Here is a 16,669-nt window from a genome sequence, read left to right as displayed (position 1 = left end):
CTTGGTGCGCATATCTTTTTTGACAAATATATATCTGGAGTAACAATGACGTCACAATGATGTCATAGTAGGTGTTGCTTGCTAAATTTGTGGACACAAATTATTATGTTTTGCCCCCCCCCCCACGCCAAATCAAAACTTTCCGCCAACATTTGAAGACAAACGCATTCACAAAAAGAACACAGGCTTTACCTCAATTGTTAGGTCTAAACTAAGGAATAAGATGGATCTCTCCGGAGGAAGAAATGTGTTCAGGAAACAGGTAAGATGCAAACGACAACTGACCGCAACACAGACAAAATTTCGGAACGAACTAACTTGTTCAAAATGGCCGCCGATATAATCACGTGACCCCAACATATCTTTTTCAAAATAAAATCGTCAAACCTATTATGACACAGTATGCCTATTGATCGAATGATTGATTAACGATATATCTTGTATATGCACACCTTTATCGTTAGTTTCGTCAATCTTATAAACATATTTTGGTGACTTTTGCCCCCAGCTACAATGCATCATGGGAGTAACTGGTATTGTTGCCGCCATTTTTGGCCCATTTTGGCCTCGAAAGTTCAGCAGGAGAAAACTTCACTAGTTGTAGCGGATACAGGAACCGGGACCATGAACCCGCAATTCGACCAAGTCGGCAGACAGTTTGTAGAGTTTTACTACAAAGTTTTCGATGAGAATCGCTCTGGACTTGCCCCACTCTATGTAAGAACTTGAAATATTTTGCTTGCTCGACTATGTAACCCCCCTCCCACTCTGACCGTGCAGGCCTGCATGCTCAGCTTCGCTGCACTTTATATGCATGTTGTTTCCAGCTTCCCTGTGTTCAAATCTTTCAATGACTGCATGGTTGCGATCACGCATATGTATATATAAACATAAATTTGATAAGGAAAGCTGTAATCTGATGCACGAAGCCAGGGGCAATTTTGCTTCGACTTTGAGAAGTGTTTTGCTTGTTTGTTTATTGTTGTGGGTTTGCCAGTTGCTAAACTTGTCCACTTATCCACTGGTCCAGATTGCACGGACGTCCATCATCAGATAAATTTTCCCCCTATTCCCTTAAAAAAAAAATCTATGACAGTTTAGCAATGGAGAAGGTGCATAAGAGATGATGATGTAACGTTACATGTCTATAAAGAATTTTCTAGAAGCTCCATGGGATTAACCGTTACATCATGATAATTTTGTACTGCAAACCTCAGGTTTATACATAGATCAGGCATGGAGGTTTTAGGGAAACTATGAATCCTCCTTGGAAGTTGGATCAAGTTACTAGTTAGCCAGTAATTTGTCAGGTTTCAATACACATGCAAAGTAACATGGCAAATGTATCGTAAATGCGAAATATTATGCCATCTATTCTATGGTCATTACTATCAGCAATGTTCACAACAGTTCTGAGCTCTGCCAATGATTGTAAGTTTAAAATAGTTACTATTATAGCAGAGTGAGTTCAATGAGGTTTAAGACAGATTTAATCTACTTGGTGAGTTCTAGTGACATACTCGTTAGCTTTCTGATCTTGCTCAAAGAAAGAGAAATTTTATTTTTAAAACATATCTGCACTCAGACAAAACTGTTACTTACATCCGGTGTCTCTTGTTTCCCTCTTCCTGACAGAGACAGCCCTCCATGATGACATTTGAGGGAGTACAGCTGATAGGTGCCGAGGCCATCATGCAGAAACTTATAGTAAGGAAACTGCTGAATATCTATCCATTTTTATCAATCTTTGAGGCTCAGTAGCCCGAAACAAAATGAAGTTAGGAATTATTTTTTTCAATAATATGCCCCAGATGCCTAATACTGTTTGTCAGTTGCTTGCTTTTGTTGTCTTTGAAAATGATATGTTAGGGTTGTATATATCATTATACACAAGTTATGTTATGTTATTATGTAGCTTGGTAACGGAAGCAGGACAACTCGGCCCATTTCCAACTCGGCCCATCGCAAATCTGGTCAACTCGGCCCATCGCGGTAGTCAACTCGGCCCATCGGGGTAGTCAACTCGGCCCAACGCCGTGATCAAGTCGGCCCGTAGATTTCAAAAAAAAAAAACACAAAAAAAACAAACAACACTCACCTTCTAAACAACAATCTTTGCTCGGCAGGCATGGCAGGTATTTAGCGATGAATTCTTCATTCGCTGGCGGGCCTGGTCATGTCGACCCGGCTTGGAAATGTGACCCAAGCATAACATTTTTTTTGTACATGTAGTAACAATGTCTCTTTTTCAGACAACTTCGAACTGTTGACTAAATTTGAGTTTTTTTTAGCCCAATACCGCCGACGCTTGGGCAATCAACATGATTTTAATAAAAACCGCGTCTTTTTGTCAGACAACAAAAAAGAAATATAAGTTGAATTAACTTGAATAAAAATATGTCTGTGAAAATCATTATCGTGTGTGTGTTTCTGTTGGGCCGAGTTGACTATAGAGATGGGCCGAGTTGACTAGGGAGATGGGCCGAGTTGACTAGGGATATGGGCCGATTTGACTGGGCCGAGTTGGTAATGGGCCGAGTTGTCCGACATTCCTTGGTAACATGTTGATGATGTAACTGTCTCATCATCTCATGTTCTTTTGTGATATTTTATTCGTTGTCCAGAAATCCAAGTGACTGGTTGAATCAAAAGGAAGACAAAACTTTACCGTTTACCTGAATAATCCTTTATGATCAATATTATTGTAAAATTTTGTATTGAACATGATCCTGATGATGAATGGCAAGAGTTAATGAGGATAACTTCTTTTTTTTCAGGCCCTACCATTTCAAAAGGTGCAACACGTTGTCACCACAGTCGACTGTCAACCCATGTTAGACGGAGGTGTTCTTGTAATGGTTGTAGGACAATTAAAGGTGCGGCCATGATTTTGTCTGTTCTAATGTCAAAGTCAAAGGGCACAGATTCATTGTGATCAAGTCCTTAAAAGAGAAATGGATTAAGAGAAATGAAGCTTGACACAGATATTATTTGTTTAACTATTAAGAAGTGTGAATAAAAAGACTCTTTTTTTATTAAGAAGTGTGCTTTATGGGAAAGTAGTGAGTCTACAAAAATGAGTTATCAACACAGCACATATTCAGGACCATGATGTCCACTCAACTCAATCTCACTCCACCCTGGGAACGTAAAAGGAAAAACCGATTGGAGTTCAGAGATGAAAAAAAGCATGTGGCTTATAGAGATTTGCATTTTGATACATGCGCAGTTTCAGTCTCCTACAATGATTAATTGTAAGTGGGTCAGGGAAATTTTCCCTTTACTGCTAATTGAAATTCCCGTTCACTGCTGTTTGCCTCTGACAAGCTTCCAAGGGTGTGTGGTCATTTTGAAATCAACTCAGTTGCTGGTAAAAATCTGCACGACACAGTGAGATATTCATTCTCAAGAAGAGGGGTTCCTTTACATTTGTACCAAATTTCAACTCATTTCATACAAAAATGAACCTGCTATGGTACACAATGTGTTTTATTCCCCCTAGTACTTTTTTTCTACGTCCTGCTAGCTGATAAAAGGATTGCTATACAAATAGAATTGACTTCCTGCTAACAGATACAGAATGAATGTTCCCAACACGGTGTGTGTAAGGCCGTTGGCTTGTATCTGACCTTTGCCTTCACAGAGTTTTTCCCAGTGTAACTGTGCTGACAGTACTGTTGTTGTTTTCCAGACGGATGACGATCCACCCCACGGGTTTAGCCAAACGTTTGTCCTGAAGAATGATGGAAGTAATTGGTTCATATTCTCAGACCTCTTCAGGCTGGTTGTTCACTCCGTATAGAGGCCCACCGCCAAAGTAGAGCATCCCCACGGCTGGACATCACACCAAAATGGCTGGGGAGAGAAGCTAGTTTCAACAGCCTAACCAATATGTCGTGTCTTATAATGTCCAGGTCAACAGCTTTCTAAGAGCTACATGTTTCTGCCAAACGGTGCAAATGATGGAAAACCATTTGAAAACACGTAGTGGACAGTGCTCTTGCTCCCTTTAGAGTAGCTTTGTTGTAGCAGTTTGAAACACAGCTTAGCTAGATGGACACTTCTTAACACTATCATGTACCTGCCAGTGAAAGTCCCGCAAACGTGGCCTGAAAATGAACTAGTTAAGTGTAATGTCTTGGCGCTTACAGATTTTACTAATGTTCCAGTTGTTTGAAAATTCTGCAATGAGAAAAGGATGTTCATAGCAGAAACAAGTCCACACAGTGGACAGCTTCCTGTCTGAGACTTTGTTACCCACCCTCAACCCCCACCCCCTTCCCATGGGATTTACACTGACTGATGCAAAGCATTTTCCTGAATATATGTATGCCTTCCCCAGCTCCTGGACTGATAATCAGGTTGATTTTGAGATTGTAAACCTCCATTGATCAAATGTTCCCTACCCATTTGGTATACTACTATGTGCTGCGGACAACTCCAGGGTGCCAGTGCTCTAGTTTTATGTGGCCATGCAGATTTGTTTCCAGTGCAGCGTACGCTTTTGATAACTCTGGAGTCAAGGAGGTGAAATAAAAGAAGAAAATACAAGATGTTTGTGTACGTCTCTTGATATTCAAGATGATCATGATGATGATAAGGTGATGACTACTTTAGTATTGAAGTTTGAAGTCAGAAATTTATGATGTAAAAAAATGGAATAAAACACATTTGTATTGTGCATAAGAGTGGAGTCAGAAACAACATTTGAATGCTTAACAATACCGCATATAGTCATTTTAACCTTCATTCAGTACTCTCCTGCACCAAGTTGGTCCTGGTGAACACAGGTAAGTTTGGAGGTTAAACATGGGGTTGAACATGTATATACCCATAGCATGTATTCAAGATGTAATGTGCATACAGTAATTAGCCTGCTATTTCAACTTATAGCTGCCAAGTCTCTTTCGTTCTCTTTGATCAACGTTACAACTATATGAACCTAGATACGAAATATTAACCTAAAATGTGCAAACACAACCTTAAATGCTTACGTTCTGCATACATGCTTATGTACATGTACTTACAATCAGGTGAATGGTGTCTACCTTGTACATCTTTGTTCTAGAAGAAAACATAAGGAAGAGAAATCCAATTACTAATTAATCTTTACATTTACTGTCAAGTTCCTTGGTTATGTCTTCACATATTAAAGATACAAATGATTGTTTTTCATGTTTACTGTGTTTTACACATATTTGCAACAAACTGTGACATGTTACTTCCTCATGCAGGCACATATGAAAGTATGTTTTCCTACAAAGCCCTACCTAGATCAAAGGCTGTCAAACCAGAGGCTAAACTTGGGATTGGGTTCTGAAATCTTTTTGCATGGCCTCATCATGTTTGGTTTTTCTTATTGCATGATTTTTTATTACATTATTGCCAGTCCTTCAGTTGGTGCTACCCAAACATGCTTATGTCTGGTTCATGTGTGATCTATCTGACATGACAGATTTGGTATGTTTATAGACATTGTTTTCAAACATCATGTTTCCTTTCATCAGCTGGTATGTTCCACATCAGGTCTGTTGTCATTTGTGTGACAAGCCATCCTATACTGTTGGGCATTTTAGAGTCAGCAAAATTGTTTGCATAGGCATAGCAGTATCTATGTCTGAAAGGGCCTCTTGTTTTGATGTCTAGAAAGGGTCCATTATGAAACATCTACATAATCATGAGGATTATGTCACATGATCTCTGTGACTAATCTGTAAGACACTGAAGTTCTCCTAGCTCCACGCCCGTGTTTATGTTCTTTCTGTTATTTTCTGTCTTCTAACATGCGGTGATCACCTCCAAATAAACATCTGAGTCAAAGTGCTTTGTACATGTATTTCAACTTTACTCAATAATTTCAATGCTGAAGGTTTTTACTGGACTGTTGTACAGTGTATGATAAGCTATTTCCGAAGCTACAAGCTGTTGAAGCAATATCTTACAGTCTAAAGAACACACCGCTACATCTATACAAATCTTTGGAAAACAGTTACAATGGGATATTAACAACACACATGTATCCTTGGTTTTTACCAACAGTTAAGACATAAGAAGACTTTCTTTTTCACTTCAGCTGCTCCTCTGACAAGTTATCTGTTTGTGAAGGTTTTGAATATTCAAGACAATAATCTCCTGGAAATTTCACTTCTTTTTTACACCTTTGGTTGGCCACCAGTTGAAGGTAAATGCACAGCATACTGTGTCATAAAACTCATGGTACATGGGAATGTCATTGTTCTTGTTCTTCTGTGTCCAATACTCGCACACCGACTCGCGCATCCTGAAGTCCACATTGAAACCTTCCTCTCGAAGGTCGTATAAAACACAGTGGAGCATCGACTCTTCCAACTGGCTCTCCTTTCCGTAATCGTTCAATGGTCCAATGAGGATGGTGCTTTCATCTCGTGTTAGGTCCCTGCGAATGGATAAAGTCTGCGCTTGTAATCCTTCCACCAGGAACTCTCTGTACTGGTGAACAGATATTTCTGAACAGTGTGAGGTACTGGCTAACTCGTATGCAAGGTCAACTAGTTTTTCCTTGAACTCTTTGTACTTTGGTAGGGCATTGCGAAGACTTTCTCTCAGCTCGTACTCAGCTCTAACTGGTGGGGATGACTTGAGAATTTCGATCAGCGGATGAAGGCCGTAGTACAGCGCTTCCTTGTACACCTGCACTGCCGCCTGAGGAGGAGGAACTTCGGAATCTCGCAGGAACTTCAAGATATACTGGAACAAGTCTCCATCACGGTCAATGAAGTACCGTTTCTGTTCGTCCTGGATGACGTGGTAACGCCCACTGAACATGGCGGCCAGCATGGAGCTCTCGTACTTACGCAAGGTGGACAGGCTGGTGGTGTAGTCATGCCCCCCGACATTCAGCGGTATCACTGCAGGAAACTGGGAATGGGGCAATAACGTTAGGGACAGGGAAATAATCACAAAGAACAAGTCTGTCTAAGTTTTATAGTCATTCCTGAAACACTTAGTGTTCCAAAGTACCAGTGATGTGGAAAAGAGCCGCAAGCCCTTAGCTCTCTGTGGTTAGCAAGCGATAAGAATTGAGCCAGCGGTCACTACGGAGGCTGGTACTCAGGCTAGCAAGCCCTATTGTCTGCCTAAATACTCTAATTAAGGATAAAAACCTGTTGTTGTTGTCACTGGTCACCAGGCCACACCCCTCCCCTTCATACTAAAAACAACCTAACCTCCTTCTATGGACAATCGTTTCCTTTAGCAGTGACAGCAAGGTCTTAAGCTTCATTCATCACACTACCTGAGTCAAAGGCCTGGCTGGGGCCTTGCTAAGGCCTCTCCTGAGGGTCCCAGGTGCATCCATGGCACACCTGGTGCACCTGCCGATGGGTTCACTCTGTCTGCGCAGGTTCAAATGGCGGCCTGTTACAGTATCGTTAAGGCGGCCGCCCCCCGCATAAATCACCCAAACATAACGTGTGGAATGCAGGAGGACAAAGCCTGAGTGCAAACAACTGTGACCTAATAAGTAAACCAACCTTGCGGTCTCCCTGAGGATCCGCCATGTTCTTCAGGCACGGACTGGACTGAAGACAGTGCATTCGCGCCATACAGCGATAATCATTGAATTTGCAGATCGTTAGTCAGCCCGTGCACTCGCCCCATCTAGCGATGCTAATGCAGTTTGCAGTAAACTTTTAATTGTCGTCACAAGCGTTTGGTTGTTTATTAATCATTTAATGAGAAGCTCAAATCGACCTGCGCTTTTCATTGAGGTCATAAGGGAAGAGGCCTAGAGGTTCAGACGTGTCTACCAAAAGCTGCCAAGATGAGCCACCCCTTGAGCGGTAGGGTTGCCATAGTTACGGGTGCGTCCCGTGGGATCGGAAAGGGCATAGCTCTACAGCTGGGAGAGGCTGGAGCAACGGTTTACATCACTGGTAGGTGTTACGCGATTAAGTATCATAGCTGCAAGTCAAAGTTCCACGATCACATCCCCTCCCCAGAAGTTTGCAATTCCTGGAGTCATCTACGTGGAAATTCTATATTACAGAGCAAAACAATAAGCCATCACTTTAGTAGGATAGAGTAGAGTGGAATTGAGTGGAATAGTAAATTAATCTTTAACTAATAGTGATACAAATGTTTGATGTATGTAGGTCGTACCATGCAGCCTGATGGGAGGGGAACTTCACTTATGGAGTGTGCTGAGGAGGTGAGTCACCCTGGGTGTTCAAAAAAACATTTTCCCCTAAAACTATTCTAAAGTGGAACTCTTTGACACCAAGTATCCTCAATAGATATCTTTAATAAACAATGCTGTGCAAAGCTTAGGTGCAACAGGTGTAAAATAGATCAAAATTAAATGACCCTATTTAAGGTTAAGGATAGCTTTGCATGAGCAAATCGTGAAGCTAGCCTCGTTCTAGATTATCACAATGAAGTAACTTTATGTCTTGATTTGTAGATTGAGAAGCGGGGAGGGAAGTGCATCCCTGTACAGTGTGACCATGAGAAGGATGAAGACATCAAGAAGTTGTTTGAGAAGGTGAAGCAGGAGCAGAATGGACATCTGGACGTCCTCGTCAACAATGCCTACAAGGCTGTGAAGGTCAGTATCATAGAATAGTTAGTGTGCGCAGCAAACCAGTCCGGTGCCTAGTACTGAATTAGGTCCATGCGCAAGTTGATCCTATTGTAGTCTATACATTGTAATTCATGCATGAACAGCTAAACACGCCTGTCCCAGGTGCTAAACACCATCCACACAAAGGTAAGCACTCCTGTCCCTGGTGCTGAACACAATCCACACACAGATAAGCACACCTGTCCTTCATGCTGAACACCATCCACACACAGGCAAAGCACACCTTTCCCTGGTGCTGAAAACCACACACACACACACACACACACACACACACACACACACACACACACACACACACACACACACATACACACACACACACACACACACACACACAGATAAACACTCCTGTCCCTGGTGCTGAACACCATCCACACAAAGGTAAGCACTCCTCTCCCTGGTGCTAAACACCATTCACCCTCTTCTAAGATACTTCCATTGCCTCATTTCTGGCAGACGTCTATGTACATTCTGTGTTTGTGTCCTTACTTTCTCAAGGTTCTGTTCGGAGATGCTGCTGGCAAGAAATTCTACACTCTTCCCCCAGAACTGTGGGATGACATCAACAATGTGGGACTGAGGTATGCTGCCTTGACTATTCTCTCTCTGTACGATTATTGCTGCAAACAGTTAGCCCACTGCAGTAGAGGTATCTAGTATGTAAGTTTAACAGTAACATTCTAGGAAAGTTGAGATATTTTCACATATAACAGAAGAACCCCTATCCCTAACTCTGAGTCTCCCGACTGTTTCAGGAACCACTACATCTGTTCTGTGTACGCTGCACGGATCATGGCGCCGCAGAAGAAGGGTCTCATCATCAATATTTCGTCATTAGGGGGGCTGAATTACGCAATTAACTCAACTTATGGCATCGGCAAAGCTGCAGTGAGCAATCTTTTCATTTTTCTATTGAAAATCAAGATGCACAGACAGAGATGATAGACGGGGGAGATTACAAAATAATCAGATGAAAAGGATAATAAAAAAAAGGATTGAAAAGCAAGAATGATGAAGTAAGAAAATGTAAGTAAAGCAAACCCATATTGTTGTAGTTTCCAAAAGTCTATGAAATATTCTGATAGAAAGTCGTGAATATACAATTAGACTGTGCAAAATGTGTCCCATGAAGCTTTCAATAAAATGGCCTCTAATTTAGCATTTTTAATTATCATTTTACATTAAACTTGTTTGACAAGGTTTTGTGTTGTTTGCTTACAGTGTGACCGCATGGCGGCTGACTGCGCTGTCGAGCTGAAGAAGGACAATGTCGCGTTTGTGTCCCTCTGGCCCGGAGCAGTCAGGACAGAGAACATCAAGGACATGCTCAACGCTGGACCAAGGCAGGATGTGGATAGGGATGAAGCTATGGCAGGGGTCAGTTTATGCTTTTTATAGGGCACGTGTTACTTCTGAGTGCCCCCCGTCATATGAGAACATTGATTCTGTTCATGTTATTTTTTTTTTGACACATTTATATTGTTAAACTGTCTTCGATATATTTCACTCTAAGTAGATAAGGTAATACATTGTATTCGATTCATATCAGTGTCATATTATGTATTGAATAATTTAAAACTGATTTACAGCCAATTGTGTATGCTATCACCTGGATCTCTAACCGTTGCTAGCATAAGAGTTTCTGATTTTGCTGTGTCTCTGATATCATTGTCTCCTAATCATAGATATGCTTTTATTTCCCCCAGGGAATGGACATGGATCCAGAAACAGTAAGCCATCATATTTCATTGAACAGAAAATGTATGAAAAATTGTTTTAATCTGTTTATTTGTTCTCAAATTCTATTGCATGTACGATTCAAATTTTAGGTACCTATGGTACCAGAACGTTAGCAGAAGCACAATCATGTAAGTTGTGATGATTACAAGCGATCGCTCTGTTTCTGTCATTCATGAACCCATTTGGTCATGCATCTTATGACTTAAATGAAAGAAAAAGTTGTAAGACTTAATATCTGACTGGATCTTTGCTAAATATGCAGAGATATACAAGACCGTCTTGTCTAAGTTTATTTGTGGCGTTTTGTACAGATACAGAGGGTGTTTGAAATGGGAGAGACCCCAGAATTTGCTGGCAAGGCTGTCGTCCATCTAGCTGCTGGTGAGTAGCAGCCTTTTATGGTATCTTTAACAACAATAAAATGTGAAGATGTGTTTGTTGCTTGTTGCAAATTTTAGAAAGAGTCTGTCTCTATAAGCCCCTGATTTGCAATCAAAACAGGGACCTAAAGGTTAATCTCATAAGCAAATTAAACAGCATGGCTCCATAGGAATATATTTGTTATATGTCACTTGAAGAGCCAATAGTTATTTTCCTATTTAATCCTCCTACAGACCCAAACATCATGAAGAGGTCTGGGAAGATCCTGATCGCTGCTGAGATGGGAGAGGTGTACGGCTTCAAGGACATCGATGGTAGATTTAGCAGTAATGTTGTTTACTTTCCTGGTTTGGTTACTTTTTTGTTTATTTTCCTCTTTGGTTGTCTTAGGGCTAACATCAATATTAGTTTACTGCTACTGTACCATCTGCACATATTTCTCCTGTTTGCAAATCTGTAAATTGATAATATGGCAATTACAATGCATCAAAAATCAGTTATCAAACAAATTGTTATCTATTTTTTTTAGTTAAGCCCTTGTCACGTATGTCAAGCACAAAAGATTGAAGACAGCAAATCGGGCCCAGTTGTAGATGTGTTGTGACAGGAATGGTTGTTGTAGCTCAGTTGTTTAGTGTCATAGCCTTGCTGAAGATAATACAAAAACAAAATCTGTGTGATGCAGGTGACTTCAGCTTTTACTGGTGAGCATTTCCAAAGGTTGAGGGAAGGAGAGAGATACCACGGTCTTCATTGTAAGAAACAAAAGATATTGTATAGGGAAATGTTTTCATAGGGACTGTGTTGTTTTTTCCAGGGAGACAACCACCAAACATTCGACGCATCAAGGATTCGTTGTCCATGTTCGGGTACACGCGCCTGGCCCCTTGGATCCCGTCCTTCATCAAGATTCCGTTCTGGCTCCTGGCGGCCGCCACCCAAAAGTTTTAGTGGGTGTGTCTTCCCCTGTCTTTCTTTACACAGACAGTACTGGTGGAGATGTACCCATCAAGCAGTGCCACACAAATATGCAGGACATTGAAGAATGATGCTTTTGATTCTGTCATAACTTTGAATATTAGTTAATTGTGCCTGGATTAAGCGAGTCGTGTTATCGATTAGAACGCATTTAGTGAATTTGTTCCTTACAGCCTTGAAGTGCTATAGCCCATGGTTTATGGCTGAAGTCTTTGAACCACACATTATGATTCTTATGATGAAGTCATTATTGCTTTATTATACATTATACATGTATACTGTTAAAGACGCTGAATGTTCGCCTTATTAACGGATACCCTTGAACTTTGTGACATACGATGTATGTGAGCATGAGTTTTGTCCCATCCAAGTCCCTTCCTGGCAGTTAAGTATAACTTGGATATCGAATATTGTTGTTTGATACATTTTCTAATCATTGTTTGTAACGATTTAGTAAATCACTGTTGTTCGGACCTACAGTATTCAAGATTCTGTGTTCTGTGTATTTGAAAGAACGACTTTGCACATAAACTATGTACCTTTTGATGGAGAATTCGACATTGCGTACGATAAGCATCTGTATCCACTTAACGGGCCGCAGCAACAGTGTTCAAAGGCCAAAGGGAGGGATCATTATCACTGACTCAGCTTCATGAGGACGCGCCACCTCTTCATATTACCTCGATCAGCGTTGTTGAACACCGACCTATGTTGCTATCGATTAATGTCATCATTCCTACCTCCCTATGTAATGAAAAAACAATCAAACGATATGAGACAAATAACTGCATACAATTATTCTAAGAATAACTTGAATCTAAACGACTGCAGAAAAACTAAAAAGTTAATTTTTGTCACTGTCTTGTAGATAAACGCACCGTCCTGAATTATTTCTGTACGAAGATTCCACATCGTTCCAGAACATACTAACCACCCAGTCGTGAAATTGTCGTCCCATGCTTCCGACAAGACCACGACGTCACTCTTAAACTTCACACATTCCAACATATCCATCGCAACAATCGTCATACTAACCGCCCATTCGTGGAATTACCAGACAAGACCACGACGTCACGCTAGAACTTCAAAAATCACGATCACCATCTCAACATAAACCCACACATATCCACTTGTTTATGTCCTTTGTTAATGTCATTCAGAAACTAACCGAACATATATATAACTGCCACAGAAAGGTTCAGACAGAAATAAACGAACACTCCATACCTTTTATACATGATAAACCATGGGTTTGCGGAAAAAGCTGGGCTGTCTACCTGGCCTGGCTAGCTGGCCTGTCTACCACGTCAGGCTAGCAACCCAGAAACTCAGAAACCCCCATTCATATCCCCACAAATTGTGAGGCCCCAGTGCAGTCGCGCCCCCTAGCGGAACGTTTCCAAAGCACACCCGTTACGCTGGGCGCGTCACAGCACACGCCGATCGTCATTCGAAACCGCGATTTTCGTCCCCTCTTCTTGATTCCTACGAAGTTTACATGAATTGCTTCATCGTCTGAAAACGAACCTGTTGTTCCCATCTCATGATTCTATCGCCCTTTGTTTATGTTATCCAAAGGAACTCTCGAAAACTGCATTTAGCGAAGTCACAGACGTCGCTGATCGCCATCTTACTTCACGTGACCATGTTCTTCAAGCTTGCTTCACTGGAGGGCGCTGTTTCAGAGTAGAGTAGAGTTGGCTCTGAATACATCGTTGTTGACAGGTTGTATCAATATCTAACTTGGAGCCACCATTTTACGTCTCTTCCGGCTCCAGCGTAGACACCCTTCCCTAACCGGTGTCTCCCAGGTTACAGGGGCATCCCGGAATTGAGTATCAAACCCAACTTGTGTGAATCTCAATGCGTAAGTTGTGGGACAGGGTGAAGTTGCGAACACAACGATACTAACAGTTTAGATAAACAAAGGAACCATGTGTCTTACGGTTGGGCCGGCTGTAGGCGGGACGCGGACCGGAATATGTAACGTTCATACCACGTGGCTGTCGGCGGACGTTGACAGACTAAAAATTCATACATTTCCGGTCCATGTTTACCATCTGCTTTGAAACAAGGCTATCTAAACAAACTATCTTAACACAAATACCCAAATAGGTATCTTAACACGCACGTTTTAATAATCAAGAAGGCTAAGTTTTTGGAAAATAAACATGCCTTGCAACGATTATGGTGTATCTATGGTATATCTTTTTATTGATAAATTGATATTTGATACAATGTTACACTATAATACGTTCTGTTTCTAACCTCTTTATTTTTTCTTGAAATAAGGTGAATGCAGAGTTGTTGAACCTACAAGCACGAAAAAACAATGTCTGGACGCTGAGATGACAATGACCTTCATCCTTGATCCTTGATACGGCCGTATCTGTCCTGCCCTGTCCAGAAAGTGGCCACGATCGGTGTATATTTCACAGTGTGCTGATTACACGGAACATAACGTAAACGGACAGTGAACAGGCCTAGGGTTCCTTGTTTTATCTAATACATAGAAGAAATCTTTATTGACACGACAAAAGTACAGCGACTTTCGCGTATGGTCTTCTACAACTATACATGCAAAACAAGAAACAATGGTATACAAAATGATTGACCTCAGTACATGTATATGGATACTTCACTACTAGGGGGGGGGGTCGAATGCAGAGTTGATGTATGTAAGTCTGCTTACACTTTCATGTCCATTTCATACCAGTCTCAGACACGAGTGCCATGTTTATTATCAGCTTCTGCCAGAAGGTGATAATAAACATGGCACTCGTGCCTGAAACGGACGTGTCTGTCTGTGCGTGCGTGCAACTTTGCTGTGATGGAGATATAATCCGTCGTGTTGGTTGACAGATGGTTCAGGCGCCGGTGACAACATTCCCATGTCTTCAAATTACACGGGTAATCATTTACAGGGGCAAAGAGTAGACCGTTGTATACTGCCAGTCTGTACCTTACCTGGCATGTGGTAACTTGGCGCCACTATAATCCCATTAAGTACGTAGAAACCTGACCCCAACCCTGTGCGTTTATTTCATAACAGCTTGTGGGCCGGTTGAACGAATAAACAAAAAAGATGGGAGACTTTCGTCAGAAGTAGACCAGAATGACAATGAGAGACGTACGTCAGAAGTTGACAAAATTGACGATATCTTTCTAGCATGTACCATGTATACATATATGTTTCTATAAAACGTTTGGACAGTCCGACGTATCCACGTCATCATAAGTAGCGCAGGCATTAAAAGCCTGGAGTTTTCGTTCAGAATTCAAAGTCAAATTAAACCAAACAGGAAAGATATTTGCTGTGATAATCACTAACAATATTGCAAAGACCGCAAGGGGAGATTGTGCCCCGATTTCTTTTCAGCAAACTGCAGGAGACTCATACGGTACTTGTGTACGGCAAATTACGAAATTGCTCCATGCAACAGATGAGAACACACAGAGCGCAAAGGTAATAGTTAGGCCATGTGAGACCTGGGTCACAGTGTCAGCTAACTGCCAGGGGGTAGGGAGGGTTCATTATTTGATTCACATAAGGACATTGTTATCTTACAGCCACACAAGAACAAAAGTATCAAACTGAATCAAATCTAACAGACACAGACTAACAGGCACAAATTCAAGCAATCGTTACAATGAAATGGAAAGTCAAGTTTATAAACAGTTGGGAAACTGGGAATCAGAATCACATTTTTTAGATTTTTGAAAAGAACACACATAATGCTCTCAACTCAAACAGTTCCAGTACTACAATGAAAAGGAAAGGAACATTTTAGTAACTCACAGTTAAAAAATCCCAGTTTAAAATCTGTATGTAATATTTTGAGACCACGGGGATGAATTGTAAAAGAGAAACTTTGTGGTAGTGGCCAGGTTCTGAAAACAGATAGGACTGATGTACGAAGCTTGTTTACAGGTCATTCTGCTTCAATATAATACTTTTTATCTTTTTTATAATACTAGTATGATGTGCTGAAAGCAATATCTCTGATTCATATTGATAGAAAGAGGATCTTCGGGGATGTGGCCATGTTCTAAAACAGTTAGGCCATGGCTGAGGCCTTTCTATGCGAAAATAGTGAAGCTCCCCCACTCGGAGTCTAGAAAGCCCCTTGTGGGAGAAGCTTCCCTATTTTCTCATAGAAAGGCCTCAGCCATGGCCTAACTATTACAAAGCATACAGGTTTGCGGGTCTGCGTTATAATGCTGGATATTGGCGCAGACGTTATAGAGGAACTTGTTGCTTCGTAACTATGGGATTGATTTCAGTCCAGTGACAAGAAGGCGGGGCCTCGCCCAGGCTTTCTGGCGTGGTGGGGGTGCCCTGGTGCACATCTGGGACAGCTGTCCTGGGACGTCCCCGGCGGACGTACTAATTGGAACAACATACGGCCTGCAGTTCACAGCGCCCTGCCTGGGTTAAACTTTGCTACAAAAAAAGCTGTTGTTTCAAAGCAGACGGTAAACATGAACCGGAAGTATCAGTAATTTTTAGTCTGTCAGCCATGTGGTACATACGCCGGTCCGCGTTCAGAGGCAACTGAAACAGCGCCCTCCAGTGAAGAAGCAAGCTTGAAGAACATGGTCACGTGAAGTAAGATGGCGATCGGCGACGTCTGTGACTTCGGTAATGCAGTTTTCGAGAGTTCCTTTGGATAACATAAACAAAGGGCGATAGAATCATGAGATGGTAACAACAGGTTCGTTTTCAGACGATGAAGCAATTCATGTAAACTTCGTAGGAATCAAGAAGAGGGGACGAAAATCGCGGTTTCGAATGACGATCGGCGTGTGCTGTGCCGCGCCCAGAGTAACGGGTGTGCTTTGGAAACGTTCCGCTAGGGGGCACGGCTGCACTGGGGCCTCACAATTTGTGGGGATATGAATGGGGGTTTCTGAGTTTCTGGGTTGCTAGCCTGACGTGGTAGACAGGCC

General features: G+C 41.7%; 3 protein-coding genes across 6 annotated transcripts; 2 read left to right on the top strand and 1 right to left on the bottom strand.

Moving 5' to 3' along the window:
• Positions 1-512: 512 nt before the first annotated feature.
• On the top strand, positions 513-4,551 carry LOC136439336 (uncharacterized). Its single transcript, XM_066434708.1, has 4 exons — positions 513-717; positions 1,636-1,707; positions 2,778-2,876; positions 3,692-4,551. Exons 1-4 carry the CDS (start codon positions 514-516, stop codon positions 3,800-3,802), a joined length of 486 nt encoding a protein of 161 aa, XP_066290805.1. The 5' UTR covers position 513; the 3' UTR covers positions 3,803-4,551.
• Positions 4,552-5,815: 1,264 nt separating this feature from the next.
• Positions 5,816-7,634, bottom strand: LOC136439335 (BTB/POZ domain-containing protein KCTD7-like). Of its 4 annotated transcripts, none has more exons than XM_066434704.1 (2): positions 7,512-7,634; positions 5,816-6,897 (listed from the first exon to the last, which is right to left on the bottom strand). In XM_066434704.1, exons 1-2 carry the CDS (start codon positions 7,581-7,583, stop codon positions 6,142-6,144), a joined length of 828 nt encoding a protein of 275 aa, XP_066290801.1. In that variant the 5' UTR covers positions 7,584-7,634; the 3' UTR covers positions 5,816-6,141. The 4 variants fall into 4 exon arrangements, with proteins under 4 accessions (XP_066290801.1, XP_066290802.1, XP_066290803.1 ...); XM_066434705.1 differs by lacking the exon at positions 7,512-7,634 and adding an exon at positions 7,274-7,432; XM_066434706.1 differs by lacking the exon at positions 7,512-7,634 and adding an exon at positions 7,143-7,247.
• Positions 7,635-7,687: 53 nt separating this feature from the next.
• LOC136439333 (dehydrogenase/reductase SDR family member 1-like) lies at positions 7,688-12,201 on the top strand. Its single transcript, XM_066434701.1, has 10 exons — positions 7,688-7,913; positions 8,133-8,188; positions 8,441-8,584; positions 9,119-9,201; positions 9,376-9,508; positions 9,842-9,997; positions 10,327-10,350; positions 10,672-10,741; positions 10,975-11,055; positions 11,559-12,201. Exons 1-10 carry the CDS (start codon positions 7,802-7,804, stop codon positions 11,690-11,692), a joined length of 993 nt encoding a protein of 330 aa, XP_066290798.1. The 5' UTR covers positions 7,688-7,801; the 3' UTR covers positions 11,693-12,201.
• Positions 12,202-16,669: the final 4,468 nt, after the last annotated feature.

This window comes from Branchiostoma lanceolatum, chromosome 7, assembly GCF_035083965.1.
Source record: "Branchiostoma lanceolatum isolate klBraLanc5 chromosome 7, klBraLanc5.hap2, whole genome shotgun sequence".
In the NCBI taxonomy this organism is placed as follows: domain Eukaryota; kingdom Metazoa; phylum Chordata; class Leptocardii; order Amphioxiformes; family Branchiostomatidae; genus Branchiostoma; species Branchiostoma lanceolatum.
Note: the sequence above shows the minus strand (reverse complement) of the source record. Positions and strands in the feature narration are given on the sequence as shown.